This window comes from Hesperophylax consimilis, chromosome 23 (genome assembly GCF_061612785.1).
Source record: "Hesperophylax consimilis isolate HC1 chromosome 23, BYU_Hcon_1.0, whole genome shotgun sequence".
Lineage (NCBI taxonomy): Eukaryota > Metazoa > Arthropoda > Insecta > Trichoptera > Limnephilidae > Hesperophylax > Hesperophylax consimilis.
Window position 1 is genome coordinate 22,494,588 of NC_142858.1, and position 17,527 is coordinate 22,512,114.

The window sequence follows — 17,527 nt, forward strand, 5'->3', positions numbered from 1 at the left end:
AAAAAGCCGGAAGATATCGATCTAGAGAGTGGTATATTTATGCGTCAGAAGAATCAATAAGAATCGGATATTCATGGAATCACATGGAATATTCTGATTTAAAAAAAGTCAAAATCGTATATACCTATACTTATTATTTTTGTTTTTGTATATTCTTATTTATGTTACCACCATAATGCGGGCATTTGCCTAGATTGGGGTATTAATGATAAATAAATATTTATTAGGCTCATCATTAGAAAAACTATAAATCATTGACAAACTAAATACTTTTGACAAAGGCCAGAATAGAAATTTCTAAATTTACGCGGTAAGTACTGGTTTTAGAATCATATATGTTTTGTCGTTTTAATCCTTCCATAATCTAAGTTTTAAAATAAGAAATTCAATAGCAACAAGTTTTAAACAAAAAGCCGCTTTCATGAAAAAGTTCATTTTTATTTGATAAGACCTAGTGACTGTTGTGATAAAAAATATAGCAACTGGTGAGTGGTTTATTTATGGCAACTGGCAACACCGAACCAGGAAATCGTTTCGCGCTTTATCTGCTTCGTGACACTTTTAATAATTTTGACCTTAGCTGACAGAAAAAATATAAAAGTATGCTGTTTCACAGGATAGATTTAGTCGAGGGGAACAATAAGGAAATTGCCAGTTTGCATTCCAAATTCGGAGACGGCTGTCACCCTGATTGAAACAATCACAGTCCGCGCGAGAAACGAACAAGTTGTTTGCTGTTCGTAATTCGTAATATATTTCCGTTTGTGAGTTGCATCCAGTATCGATCGAGATTCTACCAGTTGAGGTGGGCGGCTATTTACCTATGTATTATACTATTTTCTTCTTTCACGGTTTTGTGATAATGTGCTGATATCTATTACCGAAAGCTATTTATATCGCCCGGGCAATTTGTGTTACGAGCAGTCAACATTACCAGGTGACAGGTGTTCTGCTGCTGATTACTTTATGTGAGGCACATACTAAATCGGTGACAATGTTTTCTTTACCAAATACGAACACTTACAACCTTACGAGGCTTTTGCAAAACAATTTAGAAATCGCGTAGGAGCTACACATTGTCAAGGACAAGGCTAAATTTTAGAACATGAATTAAGGACACGGAAACTAACTTTCAAATATCAGCATATTTCCATAGTATCACTTCTTCACACATTTTGTTTATTTATAACTTGTACTTTCAGCCTGTAAATCACACAATGGATCCTATAACCCGTCTGATCTCTGACTCCTTGAGTGTCATCACCATAGCATCATGCCTGGTGTTGAAGGTGCCCCAGATCATGATTCTGTATTCCAGGAAGTCTGCTGGAGGCATGAATCTGACAGGACTGTCACTGGAGCTTTTCAGGTAGCCAGATTTTTTTGGACTTATTTTATTATTCCACGTAGGTACATTTTGTTTAATTTTGAACAAAAAATATATTGTCAAGTTTTAATGGTGTGCTTTATTCTGTGAATATTGTTTCAAGCCTCAGAGAACCTCTGCACATAGAATTATAAAAACACCTAAAACTTTTATGCATTGCATAAACAATGATAAACACATAAAATAATCTGATACAAAAAGAATTTATGATAATAAACCCTTTATCATCCAAAAGCGTTGTTAATTATCGCTTCATTGGAATAAAAATTATTTTATTTCGAATGTTAAAAGTTTTGTCCAACTAATTCAATTGTTATGAAAATTAATTCTTTTGTTTCTAAAAATACAACCATTCCTGGATTGATTACGTTATTATTTCTATACAGGTATTTATTCAGATAACAATTGTTTTTTATTCAGTATTACATCCACACATAGCCTCGCTAGTGACCTTGGCACAATCAGATTTTTTTTCAATATCAATATTCCAATCTATCTACATATCTCTATATAAATAAAAATGTAAATATCAGTTTGTTGAAAATCTTAAATCTTAAAAAATTCTTCACCGATTGATTTGAAATTTCGACACAACGTTGCATTCGAGTACATGTATTTTTATTTACCTATTTTATATAGATATAACCTGTAACAGGAAAATAACAAAAACAGCGCCATCTGTTGGACAAAAATGCTTTTTATGGAGGTAAAAGCAGCAAGCGATATTGCTTCAATTGAGTCACAGAAACGCATAGCGGGGTACAGCTAGCAAAGAATAATTTGATGATCAAAAAAGCATTAGCAGGACATGCCAATAATTTATAATACTGGTTATCTTATAATGCAGTAGACAATGTCAAATAATAGTCTGTAAATATGTATATAACTAATCATTGAAGACAATATTAGCGACTCTTAAACGAAATTTTGAAACATTAAATTCAGAAAAAGGTTCAGTCGCATCTATGAAATGAACTCAGTTTGAATATTTACATAATATACATTCAAATATGACGGGGATAGGGTCGAAAGCCCTGGTAAGACTGCGGTTCAATTCCTAGATACGAACAAATCTTTTTCTGTGTATAACTCTTTATTACAAGCACAAATTGACGTAACTAGCAGTTTGTTTATGTTTTCTGATAGGCGGAAGTAGTATTGCGATTACATGCAGAAACCGTTCCTTTTTTTATTTCCGCTAGGCTGCTAATTGTGCTCTATTACTGGCCGTGTATAAATATACGGATTTTATAAATGATTTGTCTATCCATTTCAGCTACACTACAATGTTCCTGTATAACTACTGCATGGGGTACAGCCTGCTATCTTACATGGAATATCCTATAATTCTTGTCCAAGAATTGGTGCTGGTATTCCTTGTGCTTCTCTACAAGAACGTGCTTGGAGATGCCAGGATGCTTGGTTGCATCTTTGGATACTTCTGCATCTTGCTGGGATTTGTCACCAAAATTCTGCCAGCCTCTTATCTGGTTGTCTTGGTGGTAAGTTAATTAATTCTTGAGGCTTTTAGGTAAGATATAATATTTTGTCATCCCAAGAAAGAAATTCTTTTGAAGTATTTCATCAGAAAATTTCTAAACTACCAATCTTAAACTAAAGGAATATGATTTCTATGAAATCAAGAAACAAAAACCAGCGCACAATATCAAATTTGTGTTATAATAGATAATCTGAATATTATCATTTCTAACGGGTCCGGATTATGAAATGGGGTATTTTCAGAAAACACGAATCGTGCATGTATTATTTTAAAAATTGCATGATTCATCAGGAAATTTCTGAACACTATCGGTTAAATTTTTACATCATATAGAATGATTTGCATTCTTCCATTTCTTCTTTCTTTATATGCTGTTATCACTCTGTGGCTCGCTATGAATGTAACAATGTATTTGGTAATTGAAATGTTTGCAACATGCGTAATTGAAATAACTTGTAATCGTAATCAGAATTATTTTATCCATATACAGTACTATCTCAATAATCCGTCGCTCGATTATACAACAACTAGTATAATCGGCCATTTTTCGTACTAGTCGAAAGCACAAAATCATGTTCTATGTAAATAAAAATTCTATAGTTCGCCGCGTGCTTATACTCGAGCATCGAGCTTTTAGACTGACGGGTTGGGTTATCTCACTCTTACACACTCAGTTACTATAACGGTGTCTAGTTTGCTAGAGCTGATCATTTTTGTTCATCCCCATATTAGAATGTTTCGGTTAGTTGTCTGTGTATTTTAGCAACTGTCGCATGTCTTTCTGTTTACAAGTTCTCACAAGCGTAAACATGACACCATAAAATATTAAAAACCGAAAGTTCGATAGCGGTGTTTGTTTTTAAGGAATACGAAAGCAAAAGTATATTTTTCAGTTAATAGTTTAACAAAATAACATTTTTGTAATAGATTACTAAAAGAGTGGAAGTACAGCACATCCGACCACCAATAATTAGGAATGTCGGAAGAATCTGGGCATTTTATAAAAATGATTTATCCTATTCTTTTGACTAAAACTTGTGCATGTTATTGCATTTCGCTATTTGTTGTTATAGTGCCTGTGTTTTGATATTTATCAAGACAAATTGTGCCCATGCAACATTCTTTGCTATTTCATATATATAGAACATATATTTAGACATAGTGACAATACTGTCCTGCTTTTGATGTCTGTTTATTATCGCTTATCTTAGTCATAATGAAAATAATTTAAAAAGGATATTTGCACTAAACGACGTGTTAAATACACACCGAACTGACATCATAGTTTATATTAGTAAGATTGTTCATTTTCTTATGCCTCACATCATAAATAAAATTATTTTATCTCAGTAATAATTTTCTGAAATTAAAACATTTTATCTCTTTAGTCAATACTGGAGAAATAAGATGCGTCACGTATCATCCGAAGAGGGTTCACTAGGTCCCCCATAAATTGAAGGGCGATATGTCTCTTAATTTTCCTTTTGCCCTTTCCAGTAACACTTTTAACTAATTTTTAAATTTTTATTTTAATCACCTAATTTTTAATTTTAATCACTTAATTTTTTTTTATACCTACCGTTTTAACTGGACATCGGCCACCTTCACCCAGCTGTCAATCATTAAATAATGCAAAAACGTAAAAGTGTAGTATAAAATCGAGCATAACTAAAATATATATATTATTCTATCCCTTTTCAATAAAATTCACTTTTTACATCCGCACTCACGGCTTGTTTGCAGCAAGTATTTGAAAAAAAAAAATTATCCGGGGGGGAGTAATTTCATTACTGGTATTTGCGTAATATTATTAAAATCTTAATTTGTGGTAATGGGATAATTTTTTAAAATACTGATTGATTACCGAATAGTTTTTCTAGGATTACCTAAATTATAGACTATAATATGATGTAAAAAACAACTTAGATATTGCACAAAACTCTCATTTGGGGGATGTGTATTACCCCCCTCCGGTGCAGAAGGGTTAATACAGTAATCTCTTGATCAACTGCATAACCCATTATGTTATTTGATTAGGATTTAACTGTTTCAGTACCAATCACTCCCATGGGCAGAATAATCCTACGTAATTAGAATGCTAACAAAAGCACCTAGCAGCGATTAACCAGGTTAAGGCGATGCACTACATCGTGTAATATTTTAAATTGAGCCGCTATCAATAACAACCCTTACGTAGATAGCGATAGGGTTTAAATTCCCACTTAACACCATCCGCCTGTTTTGATTTATGCAAGAAAAAAACATGGCCATGATTTTGTGGATGTTCAGGCATAAATATTTAATTTTTTTCGATATTTTTTTAAATAACTTAATTTGCCACATTGTACAATAAAATCATAACCGAAAATGGGTTCGTAAGTAGGAGATTTTGAACTTTAAAGCAGTTTTCATAGGCCTTTACACTATTTTTTTCTGGGGTTATAAAAATACTTATCCAAAACATACTCGATTATTACAAAGGCCAAGATGTATTCTACTCGCAGTATTTAACCGTTTGAGTGCCAATCGTCGATTTTCGTCGTTTCGTGTTTTAACGAAGATTGCCGATCGTCGATTGTGTCAGTCGTGTTCTGATTCGCGCGTACGTCGGTACGTAAAATTCTCACTTTTTCGAAACGCCTGGACTTCGGGATCCTCCTCCGCGTGATTCTAAACCAATATTCTTCAGTAAAACACCGAAAAAATCATTGAAATCCTTGAAAATTCAAAGAATTTATGGGGTTTTAAAAAAATATATAGTTTCATAAAAAATAATGTTTTTTTGGTGGCATTTTACAAGCAACTGTATGAATTTTTTTGGCACTCAAACGGTTAATTAAAGCATCTGAAACATTTCTAGGCGACCAAATTTTCAAACCAAAAACACATGATTTTGCATTACTACGTATGGCATCGCCTTAAATTTGAACCTATCAATATTTTCTAACTTTTTAAGGGCGATTGTTCACACTTTCCAAAATACTTTTTGTTATTTATTCAGATTTAAATTCTTTCCCCCTAAAAAAAGCAGAAAAGTCTCCCAATGGATTGCTCTGTAAGCTGTTACCCTACTTTCGACGTATACTTTTCTTCGCGGCGAACTGTATCGGCATGCGGTACCGTCGCTCCGTGGACGTTAATAGCCGCTAATAATGAACATCGGTGACGAGTGCCTTAATATTGCTAATAACAAGTTGCAAGATGTCCCATACTTTGATTTCATAAGAAAATGATCTTGGAGTATGTTCTCCTAGAGACTATAATCGTACAAGTTGAAACAATACGGATAGTTCTTATTGTTAACGCTAGGGGTGCCAGAGTTCACCTACGCAAGTGTTATGGTGGCGGAGAGGTCTTGAATCGTCAATTGGACGTAATTCAAATGTATAAAACGAGAACTATGAAGTCGAAGTCAAAGTAGCTGGTACGAATAATACACATTGCGATTGGTCATTAAATTTGAATCGCAACCATTAGACATAACACATAGAAAAATAGTTCTGATGTTCAAATAAAAATTATGGGATTTGTAAAAAAAATTCTAAAATAAATTTTTATTTCAATGCAAGATTTAATATGGTTTGGTTTTGACGCACACTATGCACTCACATCCCTGCCGAGAGAAAGTTGCGAGAGAAATATTTCAGTGCTGCTAGCGCATAGTAAAATCCATGTTATAGATAATATTTAGGGAATATTTTAAGTAAATTTAAATACAAAAATTATTTTGTCGCATCGCCTCTCCAGAGATGTTGCCGGGCTCTTTGCACATTTTTTAATGTATGACAGATCCGACACTGTTTTCACATACACAATTGACACTGCAAATAATAAAAATATGCTTACATACTATGTTTTTCTCTTTCAGCCTCTATGTACACCCATAAGTGCAAGCAGCAAGTTAGTGTTTCTGTACGAGATAATTAAGACGAAAGAATCCCAGTCCATATCTCTCCTGACATGGTTCATATCTGCCTTCACCAATGCCAGTAAGTTACACTTTTACCATCATTATTTTATTTTCTTCTTCACATTATTGTAAAATCGGAATAACTTTGGTTGATTGTTAAATTAGCTTTGTATTTATCCATTGCGATGCTAATATAACTGCACACAACAAACTGGGTGGTTTCAGTATGACCATCGAAATGAGTAAATACGAGGACATGTCAAAAATTATCTATACTTCATTTACACAAAGGTAGAGGTTCAACATGTATTTTTCTACAGTCACATCCCTTGTTAATGTACTTGGTCCAGCGGTCCACAAGCTTGTGCATTTCTTCTAAGAAGAAGGTTTTCAGTTGGTCACAAAGGTACTTTTGAACTGCTTCCTGCACGTCTTAAGTCTGTGGGAATTCGAGCAGTCCAAATAGATGAAAGTCGGAGGGGGCAAGATCTGGGTTTCAGGGCTATAGGGCTTTTTGGCCAGTATCTTATAAATCAACCTGTTGATGGGCAGAACCATGTCTGATGTTACCTCACCGATGGTAACATGCCCATTCCCTAGAACCATCTTTCGAGCTACTGAATCTGATCCGTGGTGAAGGTTGACAGGCGTCCTGCTCCCGCTTAATGCTTACACTCTTCTCTTAAAACTTTTAAACTTTCCAATTCATAAAAAAACACTTGTACACGTTAAAGCACTCTCCCCGTGATAAAAGTCTACAGAGAATTTCAGCCCCTTTCACACCCTCCAACCAGAGAAATCGGATCACTGCTTGGTGTTCCTCCTTGGTGCAAATTGCTAGCGGAGTGGACATGTTTACACTGTACACTTTCCTTGTTAATACTTCCGGGCAATGCCGTGTTATTCCGTTTCTTTGTGTTTAAACTTTAGGAATGAAAATAACTCAATCGGGATAAAATATCGCACTTTGCACTTGGTTGCAGTTGTACCAATTCTATGAATGCATGAGCAGAAGGCAGTGTGACAATTTTAAAGGTGTGTTATGACAAAAGTCTAGATAATTTTTGACTCCCATGTGTTACGAATCGCAAGACTAGTCACCAGCTCAGTTTGTTTTAAACGATACGTTTATTTTGCCTCCAGCATTGTTATTGTTATTATTAGTAGTTCGCTAGCGCTCGTTGGTGGCTTGCCACGTTACACTTACCGCCCATACCCTCCCTTCATTCTGAACAACTCTAGTGAACAATCTTTTGTTTTTTGCCAAACTATGCCTGTATAATATGTTTGCAGTAATAATTTATATAGGGATAAAAAAATAAATAATATTGCCTTTACGACACTATAATTCCAATTGCTTTTCTATTAAATTGAAAAAAAATCATTCCAGCTCGCATTTTCACCATCTACATGGACTCCGCTGACTTCAACCTTCTGATGAACTTCATAATATCCACCTTCCTCAGTTCTTCTATCTTCCTGTCAGCTTGGTTCTACAAAAACAAATCAAAAGGCGAATAAACCCGATACCAGAGGAGTTTCAACTTCAGCTTTTGAAAAGTGGTTGTATATTTTTAACCTTCTAATCATGTTATGTATTTTCCAGAGCACTATTATTTTTTTGTCATTTTTTCTTTTTGTTTTATTGCCATTTTATTATTAATCTCTGACAGAGTGAGTTTTTGAGAGAAGAAAGTGTTCAAAAGAGAGTTTTTATATCCTAAAGGTTAATAGCAAAATGTGTTAATTGTTTATTTTTTGTCATGTGCATATTTATTTATTAAATCTGTGTTGGTTAGAGTAATTGTATGCGGTACATAGCTCTGATAATTCTTGTTACATTAAATAGACAATATATGCCATAATATGTTCCGTGTGCCTAATTGCTTAGAATCTCAAGGGGTAAAGAATGAAGACAATCGATATAGACTAATGAAACTTTTTCGTTTTACAAAATTCGGGTTTGCTAGCTCAGACAGTAAAATTCTCGGTTATTTATTGGCTTATCGGGATACATATCGGATAAGTTTGTCCTAGACATATGAATGTCAAAATAACTTTATTTATCACACATATATTATAGTCAGAAAGCACTACATGTGAAATATACAAGTACACTAATAATAATAGTTAGGTACATAAATGTTATAGTGCCGATTATTTGAGGATGTACAGTTCATATAAGCATAATGAGCTGATTGTACTGTAAATTATCCAAATCTTATTTAAGGCGATGCACTAGGTCGTGTAATATTTTAAATTGAGCTGCTATCAATAACAACCCTTACGTAGATGGCGATAAGGTTTAAATTCCCGCTTAAGACCATCCGCCTGTTTTGATTTATGCAAGAAAAAAACATGGCCAAAAAGTGTCTTTTATTTTATTTTGTGGATGTTCAGGCATAAATATTTAATTTTTTTTCGATCATTTTATAAATAACTTAATTTGCCACATTATACAATAAAATCATAACCGAAAATGGGTTCGTAAGTAGGAGATTTTGAACATTAAAGCAGTTTTCGTAAGCCTTATACATTATTTTTTTCTGGGCTTATAAAAAAAATTATCTAAAAAATTCTCGATTATTTCAAAGGCCAAGATGTATTCTACTCGCAGTATTTAATTAAAGCATCTGAAACCTTTCTAGGCGACCAAATTTTCAAACCAAAAACACATGATTTTGCATTACTACATATGGCATCGCCTTAACATAGTAGCTACCAAAATGTGTGTGTGTGTATTTTTTTTTAATTTAACTTTTTGTCTTACAAATTTATTTATGTATGCATACTTAATTTAAAGTATTTTATTTATGTGAATTTTTCAATTATTAGCATTGCCAAAAATACTAAAATGATACCAAAATTTATTATAAATAATTGTTTGTATGCGTGACGTTCCACCATTTTTGTTTACTAGTGACTGATTTTTACAATTTTTTCAGAATGAATCGTTATAATAATTATTTAAGATCATCCAAAAATATAAATATTATGTAGGTACATAATATGTATTATGGTGTTTGGTAAAGATCCTACAACAATAAATAACAGAAGCTTTTTGCTTGTTGCAGGCAACTAATTGGTAAAAAAATGTTGTGTGATGTGATGTTTGAATGTGGATGAAGCGAGTAGTGTGTGCCTACAAATGTATTATGATGAATGTGAATTTTTGATTTTATGGATACTTACGTAATCCTCTAACTAGCTAGGGCTTATAGCAATACCCTTTCATGTTTCTAACTAACTAGTACTGCGGCTCATTTGGCCTTATTACTATTACCATCTAATGGTTGTATTCACTGGACTGATTTTACGTTACATTAATGTGTTTGTTGAAGGAGCCCAGGGAGCTCAATTTACCAAACCTGCCACTGGGCCACTTCGATCGACCGGGGCAAAGTGCTCAGTTTGAGCCGTATCTCGCAAAAAGGGCTCTAGGAGCTTACGCTCAGTTTGATACCCATATCGGATAAAACGAAGACTCCTACCACCTAGCCACTTAGATTGCCAAGACTCTAAAAAAAGTAGTAAGATTGAAAAATACAACATCGTATATACCTAAATTAAGGTAGCCACGGCTCAAGGCCTACAGCATTGAGAGGTTATTTATTGTTCAATTAATTAATTATAAATTGAAATAAAATATGTTAAATAGCACAATTTATTAATAAAAATAAAATGTATTATTATGGTTCAACAATAATGGTGTAACTATTGCTAAATCTGATTGATTTAATGTGCGAGCGATATATGTTTTATTAAATTGTCTGCTATGTTTTTTGTGACGGATAGATAGATAATATTTAATGTTCCCTAGCATTCTTTCAGTTCTAATTTCAGACTTCCAACATTAAATATATTCATAATTTCACTCTTCGATCTGAAACACTTAGGACGGGTTGTTTCGGAGAATTTGAACAATTCATCAAATTTCAACGTTGATTTTCAAGTTCCTCGAAAGATTTTTTCTAGTTCTGTTTTTATTTCAGTTCTGTCAAGCAAATAGCCTATAATAATATAATAACAGAACTTGAATAGGACTTACACAGAACCTGAAAATGAATGTTTAAGTTTGATGAATTGTTCAATTTTTCCGAAACAACCCATCCTTAGTAATAAGTTTATAAATTTGTATGATTATTTTCAACTGTTATGTAAGTATTAAAATCTACATCTATTTTTGTAAATTGTGCATTTAATCCATAGTTTATTTTCCTCTAATATGGAGTAATATTATTTTATCAGAGGTTAAATTAATATGAATTTAAAAAGTTAAATTTTTAAGTTTCCATAAAGTTAAAAAATCAGTAATTTTTAAATAACTTTTACATATGAAATTAGTTATTTTTCAAAAGTATTATTGTCATTTGGCTTTATAAGAAATTGTGTGCGTTTCTGTTGATACTGCGAATGTTCCTAAATAATATTATGAAGTCCTTAAAATATTTTTACATATTTGGTTTTACTTCCATTTTCTGTCAGCTTTCGTATGTTAATTCTATCTAACTTAGCTCTGGCTCACACGAGGCTTTGAAACAGTATTTTTTGTAAGTATTTAGAATGTTGTTTGTTAAGTTTGAATTACAAAAAATGGCTATGAAGCCATTATGAGGGTTATTCAAAAATCAATACACTATAAATATGTTGCTCATATTATATGGAATGTATTTAATAATAATAATCTCCTCTCAATTAAAATTTAAAAAAACACTTAAAAACTGATTTTTCATTCACATGTACGGTGTTTAGAAACTCAAGCGGGAAACTGGTGAATCTACATCACATAGAGAACCCAAAATAAAACATATTTTTTCAATCGATTTCTTCAAATTTGTAAAAAATATATCGCGCTATTTTCATGTTAAATATTTACTATACTTATAGCAAAAGTGACCGTTGTCCTCAGAAGTGATCTTTGTAATTGGTGATTTTGTAGAAGTGATTTTTGGACTGCAAAATGCTGATTATTTTGGAAAGTTTTATAGATTTTCAAATGAATCTTTAATCTTAGTTAGTTCTTTAGCAATGCCACAACTTAAAGCCACTTATGCTAATACTGTAGAAAATATTTACCACGAATATTGCGCTAACATTTTTTGACCTTCTAGGGAGAATGACCAACAACACAAATGTGATGTAAATTGACCAGTTTCCCGGTTGTACTAAAAGTTTTCAGAGACCTTTATCCCACACACTGTAACCAAAAGTATGTCAACAACATCACAGCTGAAAAATATATCCTTTACAGAAATGGTACAATATTTCAGTCAAACTTCTGTTGACTATAACATATTTATAGTCGGCGGGCCAGGTAGCAAACACGAGGACTCCTAGGTCTGTAGTTCCTTTTTTGGAGTCTTTTTACGGAATTGTAAAAAGACTCCATTACAAAAATTAAAAATTAGCTATTTTGAACAATTTTTTTTGTGATTTTTTTTTTAGATAAAAGTAAAAGAAAGGCATTCCTTAAATATCGCCGTTGTCTTCTTAGATTTAGAACAATACATATATATTTTTTAATGTGATACCACAAAGCCCTATATCCAGGAGCCTAATCAACAAACATTGATCAACTACAACTGAAATATCAGAATGAAGCTTTAGGCTCATGATCAAGACTCTGATGCCTGATTTTAAAATCTGTATTTTCCAAAAATAATATTGAAAAATAGTTTAGGAGAAAATAGGAACCACTGTACGCGGAACACGAGTTGCCTCTACAAATTAAAAATATATATATATGTATTCTAAAAAAAGTCAACGCAGGGTAGATAGCCAGATAGAGATGGCTCACACCTGGAATGGGTTATCACTGCACTGCGTTTCCAGATTCCGGATATCGATGTGGAACCGGTTCGTTATCCAGTTATCTTTTTGAACTGTTTCATCAAAAAGAAAGAAAAAAAACCTATGAAGAGTGGCTAGAGAAATTCTGAAAAAAAGGAACCTGTTCATTAAAATTCAAAATATTTTGTCGATTTTTAACAATTTTTTTATAAAAATTACCTTTATAGATACATTTGCGAACCGAAATGCGAGACTCGCCTCGAATTATGGGAAAGGAACGAAACAGAAAATGGTACGAAACGCCGCTTGCGGTTGCTTCGTTCCTATACAAAATTTCAGATGAGGTTAACATTTCGATTTACAAATGTATACGCAGCATAATATCATATAATAAGTTCTAAAAATAATCAGTTATTTAATATTATAAATAATACATTTTTATTGTTTTTTTTTATTCCCAAAAGAGGAAAAATATTACGATGATGAAGGTTATTTTAGTTTATTTTTATGTTGACGAATAAATGTTCTATAACGATTTGTAATGTGCCATTTTCGATTTGCTGCCTAAACGACATGACCATTTTTAACCGGTCAATGTTGGTGACGGCGTTTACTTTTTGGTGCTAATGCGCAATGTATTGGGCCAACGTGTACTGGGCCTATAAAATTTTATTTGGTTTCTTCAATTGGTACCTCTGGTTGTTTTGAATCAAAGTAGCTTAGCACGACTAGCAAAGGGCACAATTGATGATTTGCACAATCTTTCGAGACAATCGTTGTTAAACGTCAGAAATCATTCGAAAATGGAATCGAGACAATCGTTGTAAAACGTCAGAATTCATCAAAAAGATCACATGAGACACTAATGTGCTAGGGGAATGAGTGCCAACCAGAGACTGACACCCGGCTCACAAGTGAGTGACGTGAAAATGGGACTTGCCCTTTCTGCATCACTCATTATGCGAAATGTCGCTCGTTAAGAGAGCATATTTTTCATCATCTGTTTTGCTCGTTATGTGAATTACTCGTTATAGGAGGTTCTCGTTATGAGAGATTCCACTGTAACAATATAATCGAATATAATGTTGCTAGTAAAGAAATCATTGTGGTAATGTAAAACATTGGTTGATATTTTTTTGCATTACCTTCCTAAAGGCTGCCATACCTATGTACCATATTTTTCCAATGTGCCCTCTCCAGAGAAAAGAAAATATATTTAACATAATATATAATGCTGTATACAAACAGGAGAAATTTACTGCGAGCCGAGCCACGAATTATGGAAAGGAACTAGGCAACCGCATACGGTGCAAAAATTCTTCTGTACACACGCAGCCTTATATTTTCTACAAACCTTGAGTCAGTGGTAAACATGAATCTAAAGAGCCGGACGGAGCTATTCAAGAACAATTTTAATCTGCGGGGCGAGGGGAAAGATGTATGACAAATGTCACACATATTTACATTTTTTAATGACATATCCTATTCCCTGTCTCATGTAATACCCCCAAAAAAATCATTAGCCTTTAAAACTGCATTAACAACACAAAAATAAAATTAAAATAGTTCATTTATTCACCACTTTGCATACAAATCATTCAAAAGTTTGTCATACGAGATGGTTGCCAGGCAATTTCCCATGGACCTAAAACTGGACAGAGACATTCAAAAACAATTTGAAGCCGCGAGATGAAGGGAAAGATATACGCCAAACCTACTTAATTATTTTAATGACATCCTATTCCTGGTTTCATCAAATACTTGAAAAAAAATAATAAGCCGCTATAACTGCAATAACAAGACAAAAATATATTTGTTCATTATGCACCACTTTGCAAACAAATCACTCAAAAGTTTTTCGTACAAGATGGCTGCCAAAAATTTCCCTTCACCCTAGATTTGGCTTCAATGATATTCATACAAATCGCAACCTCTGTCCAGGACATTAAATGGTATATCTATGGTGGTTTATTTATGGTCTATGCTTCTCGCTTATGTCTATGCTCAGCGCTCAGCTGTCAATGTGTCAAAAGGTGTTTGTTCTCAGTCAGGGGCGTATATCGCCGGTCTGACCTTGTAACCCGGATGAGGCGTGACGTCCCTATCCCGTTTTCTTATAGACAAAACTGTTGTAGCTGAAAGTTCAGATCTCATTGGCGCAGAGCATAAATTGTAGTTTAATCTCTCGCTCTCTACCATAGCGACTCGTGTAACAGAAAGAGAGGCTATGCATGGGCCATGCTCCAATAAAATTAACGGAAATTTTCAAGATGCCATTCAATTGTTGAAGTTTACGTTGTAAGCGTAGTTATTTTGAATTTTCTTTTACCCATCTAAAAATAATGTTGCTTGCTAGAATTATTCGAGGTGATATGTCAATGTCGTGATGTGTCAAAGGCTGCCCAGATAGATATTCGATTCGACTTAGATATCCGATCTATGTGACAAAGGAAAGTCATTTTAGAAGAACTAAGCGCTCAAACAGACAGACGCGGATGTCACTTTATTTTATACTGAGATACACGGACACGGAACGAGAAATTCTAAGCAAATTAGATTGCCAACAAGAAAAAAAACAAGCACCCAAAAATCTCTGATGTACCAGGCCGTTCAACTCTATAACAAAATCCCGAAGGAAATTGCTGTGAAAGAAAATATTAATAAGTTCAAAAATGAATTAAGAAAATATGTCTATCTCAATTATTAATTTTTCTTTTTTGATACTTTACTGAAATATTTAAAGAAAGATTATGTTTTCCAAACAATGTACATGTTTATATGATTATAAAACGATTAGCACACACGAAGATGTGAGCTAACAAGATTAATAAATAAATACTATTTAGTGATAGTGGAATTCCACCACGAATTGTCAGTATCCAAAATAGAAATATTTAATACACGTTCTTAACTTCTATTTTATAATATCTTGTTTTACAAGCTATATTTAAAATTTCTTTTCAAAATTTTATTGTGTACAACATTTGTATTTCTTATATTATGGTTTATGTCTTATGATTTAAATTACACCATGTAAAAATCAAAAGGCATTCCCATTGTTGTCTAATCAGGGCCGGCCCTGCGTCTAATTCTTTTTTTATTACTTACTCGACATAATAATGAATATCTTTCAACACCTTTACACATATTTTTGTGCAGGGTCAAATTAAATCCTATTAAGAGGAACGGCTGCGGTGCCTGTTTCATACAAAATTTTAATTTGGATTTACGGCTAAAATACTAGAGTAAACTGTTTTTTTTTTTTTTAGTTAAAAGACATGGTAAATATAAAGTACGCATATGGATCAGATTTTCGATTTTTGCCTTAAATTATAGAATATAGGCCCCAGAAGATGACGATTTTACATGATTTTACGAGGCATCTTTGGCAATTTTTTGTGACCAAATGGAAGATATTTTTTGAAAAAAACTCACATATCCCGTCTCAGGCATATAATGAACTATACAATAAAATTTGAATCTTCACTGAAAAAAGTTTTATTTGCTTCAAAAGCCGAATTTGGTGGCCACAAATTCAACGTATATTTAACTAGCTTTTTTGTTATTGTCTCATTCGCACTTTCTTGAGTCGGACTGGCTAGAGTAGGTGAAGCACGGGCCGGGGGGCAGGGGCCCCGGAGAGATCGCCTGCCTAACAAATACATGCATACATACCTACGTCAATCGTCCTTCATTTTTTATTATTATTGCTAGTGTATGTATATGTGACATTCGCAGTCAGCCCGCGCGGACATATAATTGACGAATTTGTTACTTTGTTTACGAATAATATTATTTTTAAACTCCACAGTTTTTAACCGAAGCATCCCCAAATAATTTATTTCATTGAACATGGGTAAGTAATCATTATTTGAGCATTTTTAACAATGATAATTAGGTTATGAATTAGGGTACTTACGTTATTGATTTTTATAAAATGTTATTTGTGTTTTAGGTCGAAAGTGGATACGTGGTAAGCCACCCAGTATGCACCGGAAAAAGAGGAAGTGCAATGTCAAAAAGACAGAAAGAACTCGGAACAGGTGAAAATTAAATGCAATATTTAAATCAATATTTATTATAAGTATTAATTTTTTACGGTAAAAATGTAATGTTTTTTTGTTGTTTTCAGTTCCGTAAATGATGTTAAAGATTGTCAGGCTAAATTTGCCAACAAGGATTTTTTCGATGCTAAAACATCGATGTGAATTGTGGGATTTTGAGCAAACGGTAAGCAAATAATTTTATTTTCACAAGAACAAACTCTCGAGAATGTACACAATAACATCAAGATACCATCTTTTGGTTAGTAGTGAGAGTTTCATTTTATTGCCGTTCAGCTTTTAGTTTTGATGACAGTGTTTTTACACATTGGTACAATTCAATATTACACCGACGATCTTTAATTAAAAGTGATTAAATTTAAGAATAAAAACCGTCCTCCATTTTTGCCTATAATTGCTTGTACTATTTTGTCGAATTTGTAAGTATAATCACTACACATATTGATCATACCTTGACAGTATAATATGCGGTCTTTTGTTTTCACGGTTTGATGCCTGATTTTTTTTCTTTTAGTACCGATGTGATTGAACCCGAAATATCGTCGCAGAAAATGTCAGACGTATCACCCGACATTATATAACATATAAGTAATGCCTTTAGTTAGAAAATTTGGAAAATTTTGTGGTTGACTGACAAATTTTATGAAATTAAATTTTTAATTAAATTTTATTTATGTAATTATTTATTTGCTTATTTATATTGGAGTCTGTTCTTACTATACAACTACTACCTGTCCGACTTTTTTTTATTTTTCACCTTGTGCACATGTATTGTGTAGATTATAAAATAGGATTTTTTTCAGTATAAAAAATCTGGGACTAACTACCATAAATGTATTCCTCACTGCCTAGAATGGACGGAAATAATTATACCG

At 33.1% G+C, this 17,527-nt stretch overlaps 1 protein-coding gene across 4 annotated transcripts; it reads left to right on the plus strand.

Moving 5' to 3' along the window:
- The first annotated feature begins 551 nt into the window (after nucleotides 1-551).
- Nucleotides 552-11,482, plus strand: LOC149412468 (solute carrier family 66 member 3). Of its 4 annotated transcripts, none has more exons than XM_089646197.1 (5): nucleotides 552-805; nucleotides 1,203-1,369; nucleotides 2,664-2,889; nucleotides 6,757-6,877; nucleotides 8,189-11,482. In XM_089646197.1, the coding sequence occupies exons 2-5, from the start codon at nucleotides 1,218-1,220 to the stop codon at nucleotides 8,317-8,319; spliced, it is 630 nt and encodes a 209-aa protein (XP_089502323.1). In that variant the 5' UTR covers nucleotides 552-805; nucleotides 1,203-1,217; the 3' UTR covers nucleotides 8,320-11,482. The 4 variants fall into 4 exon arrangements, with proteins under 4 accessions (XP_089502323.1, XP_089502327.1, XP_089502325.1 ...); XM_089646201.1 differs by lacking the exon at nucleotides 552-805 and adding an exon at nucleotides 857-937; XM_089646199.1 differs by lacking the exon at nucleotides 552-805 and adding an exon at nucleotides 877-968.
- The last annotated feature ends 6,045 nt before the right edge of the window (nucleotides 11,483-17,527 follow it).

Bases quoted from the DNA above. Each gene is read 5' to 3' on its own strand.
- LOC149412468 (XM_089646197.1), top strand. From the start codon at position 1,218: ATGGATCCTATAACCCGTCTGATCTCTGACTCCTTGAGTGTCATCACC. The intron at 1,370-2,663 runs GTAGCCAGATTT...TATCCATTTCAG, and splicing joins CTGTCACTGGAGCTTTTCAG to CTACACTACAATGTTCCTGT. The intron at 6,878-8,188 runs GTAAGTTACACT...AAATCATTCCAG, and splicing joins ATCTGCCTTCACCAATGCCA to CTCGCATTTTCACCATCTAC.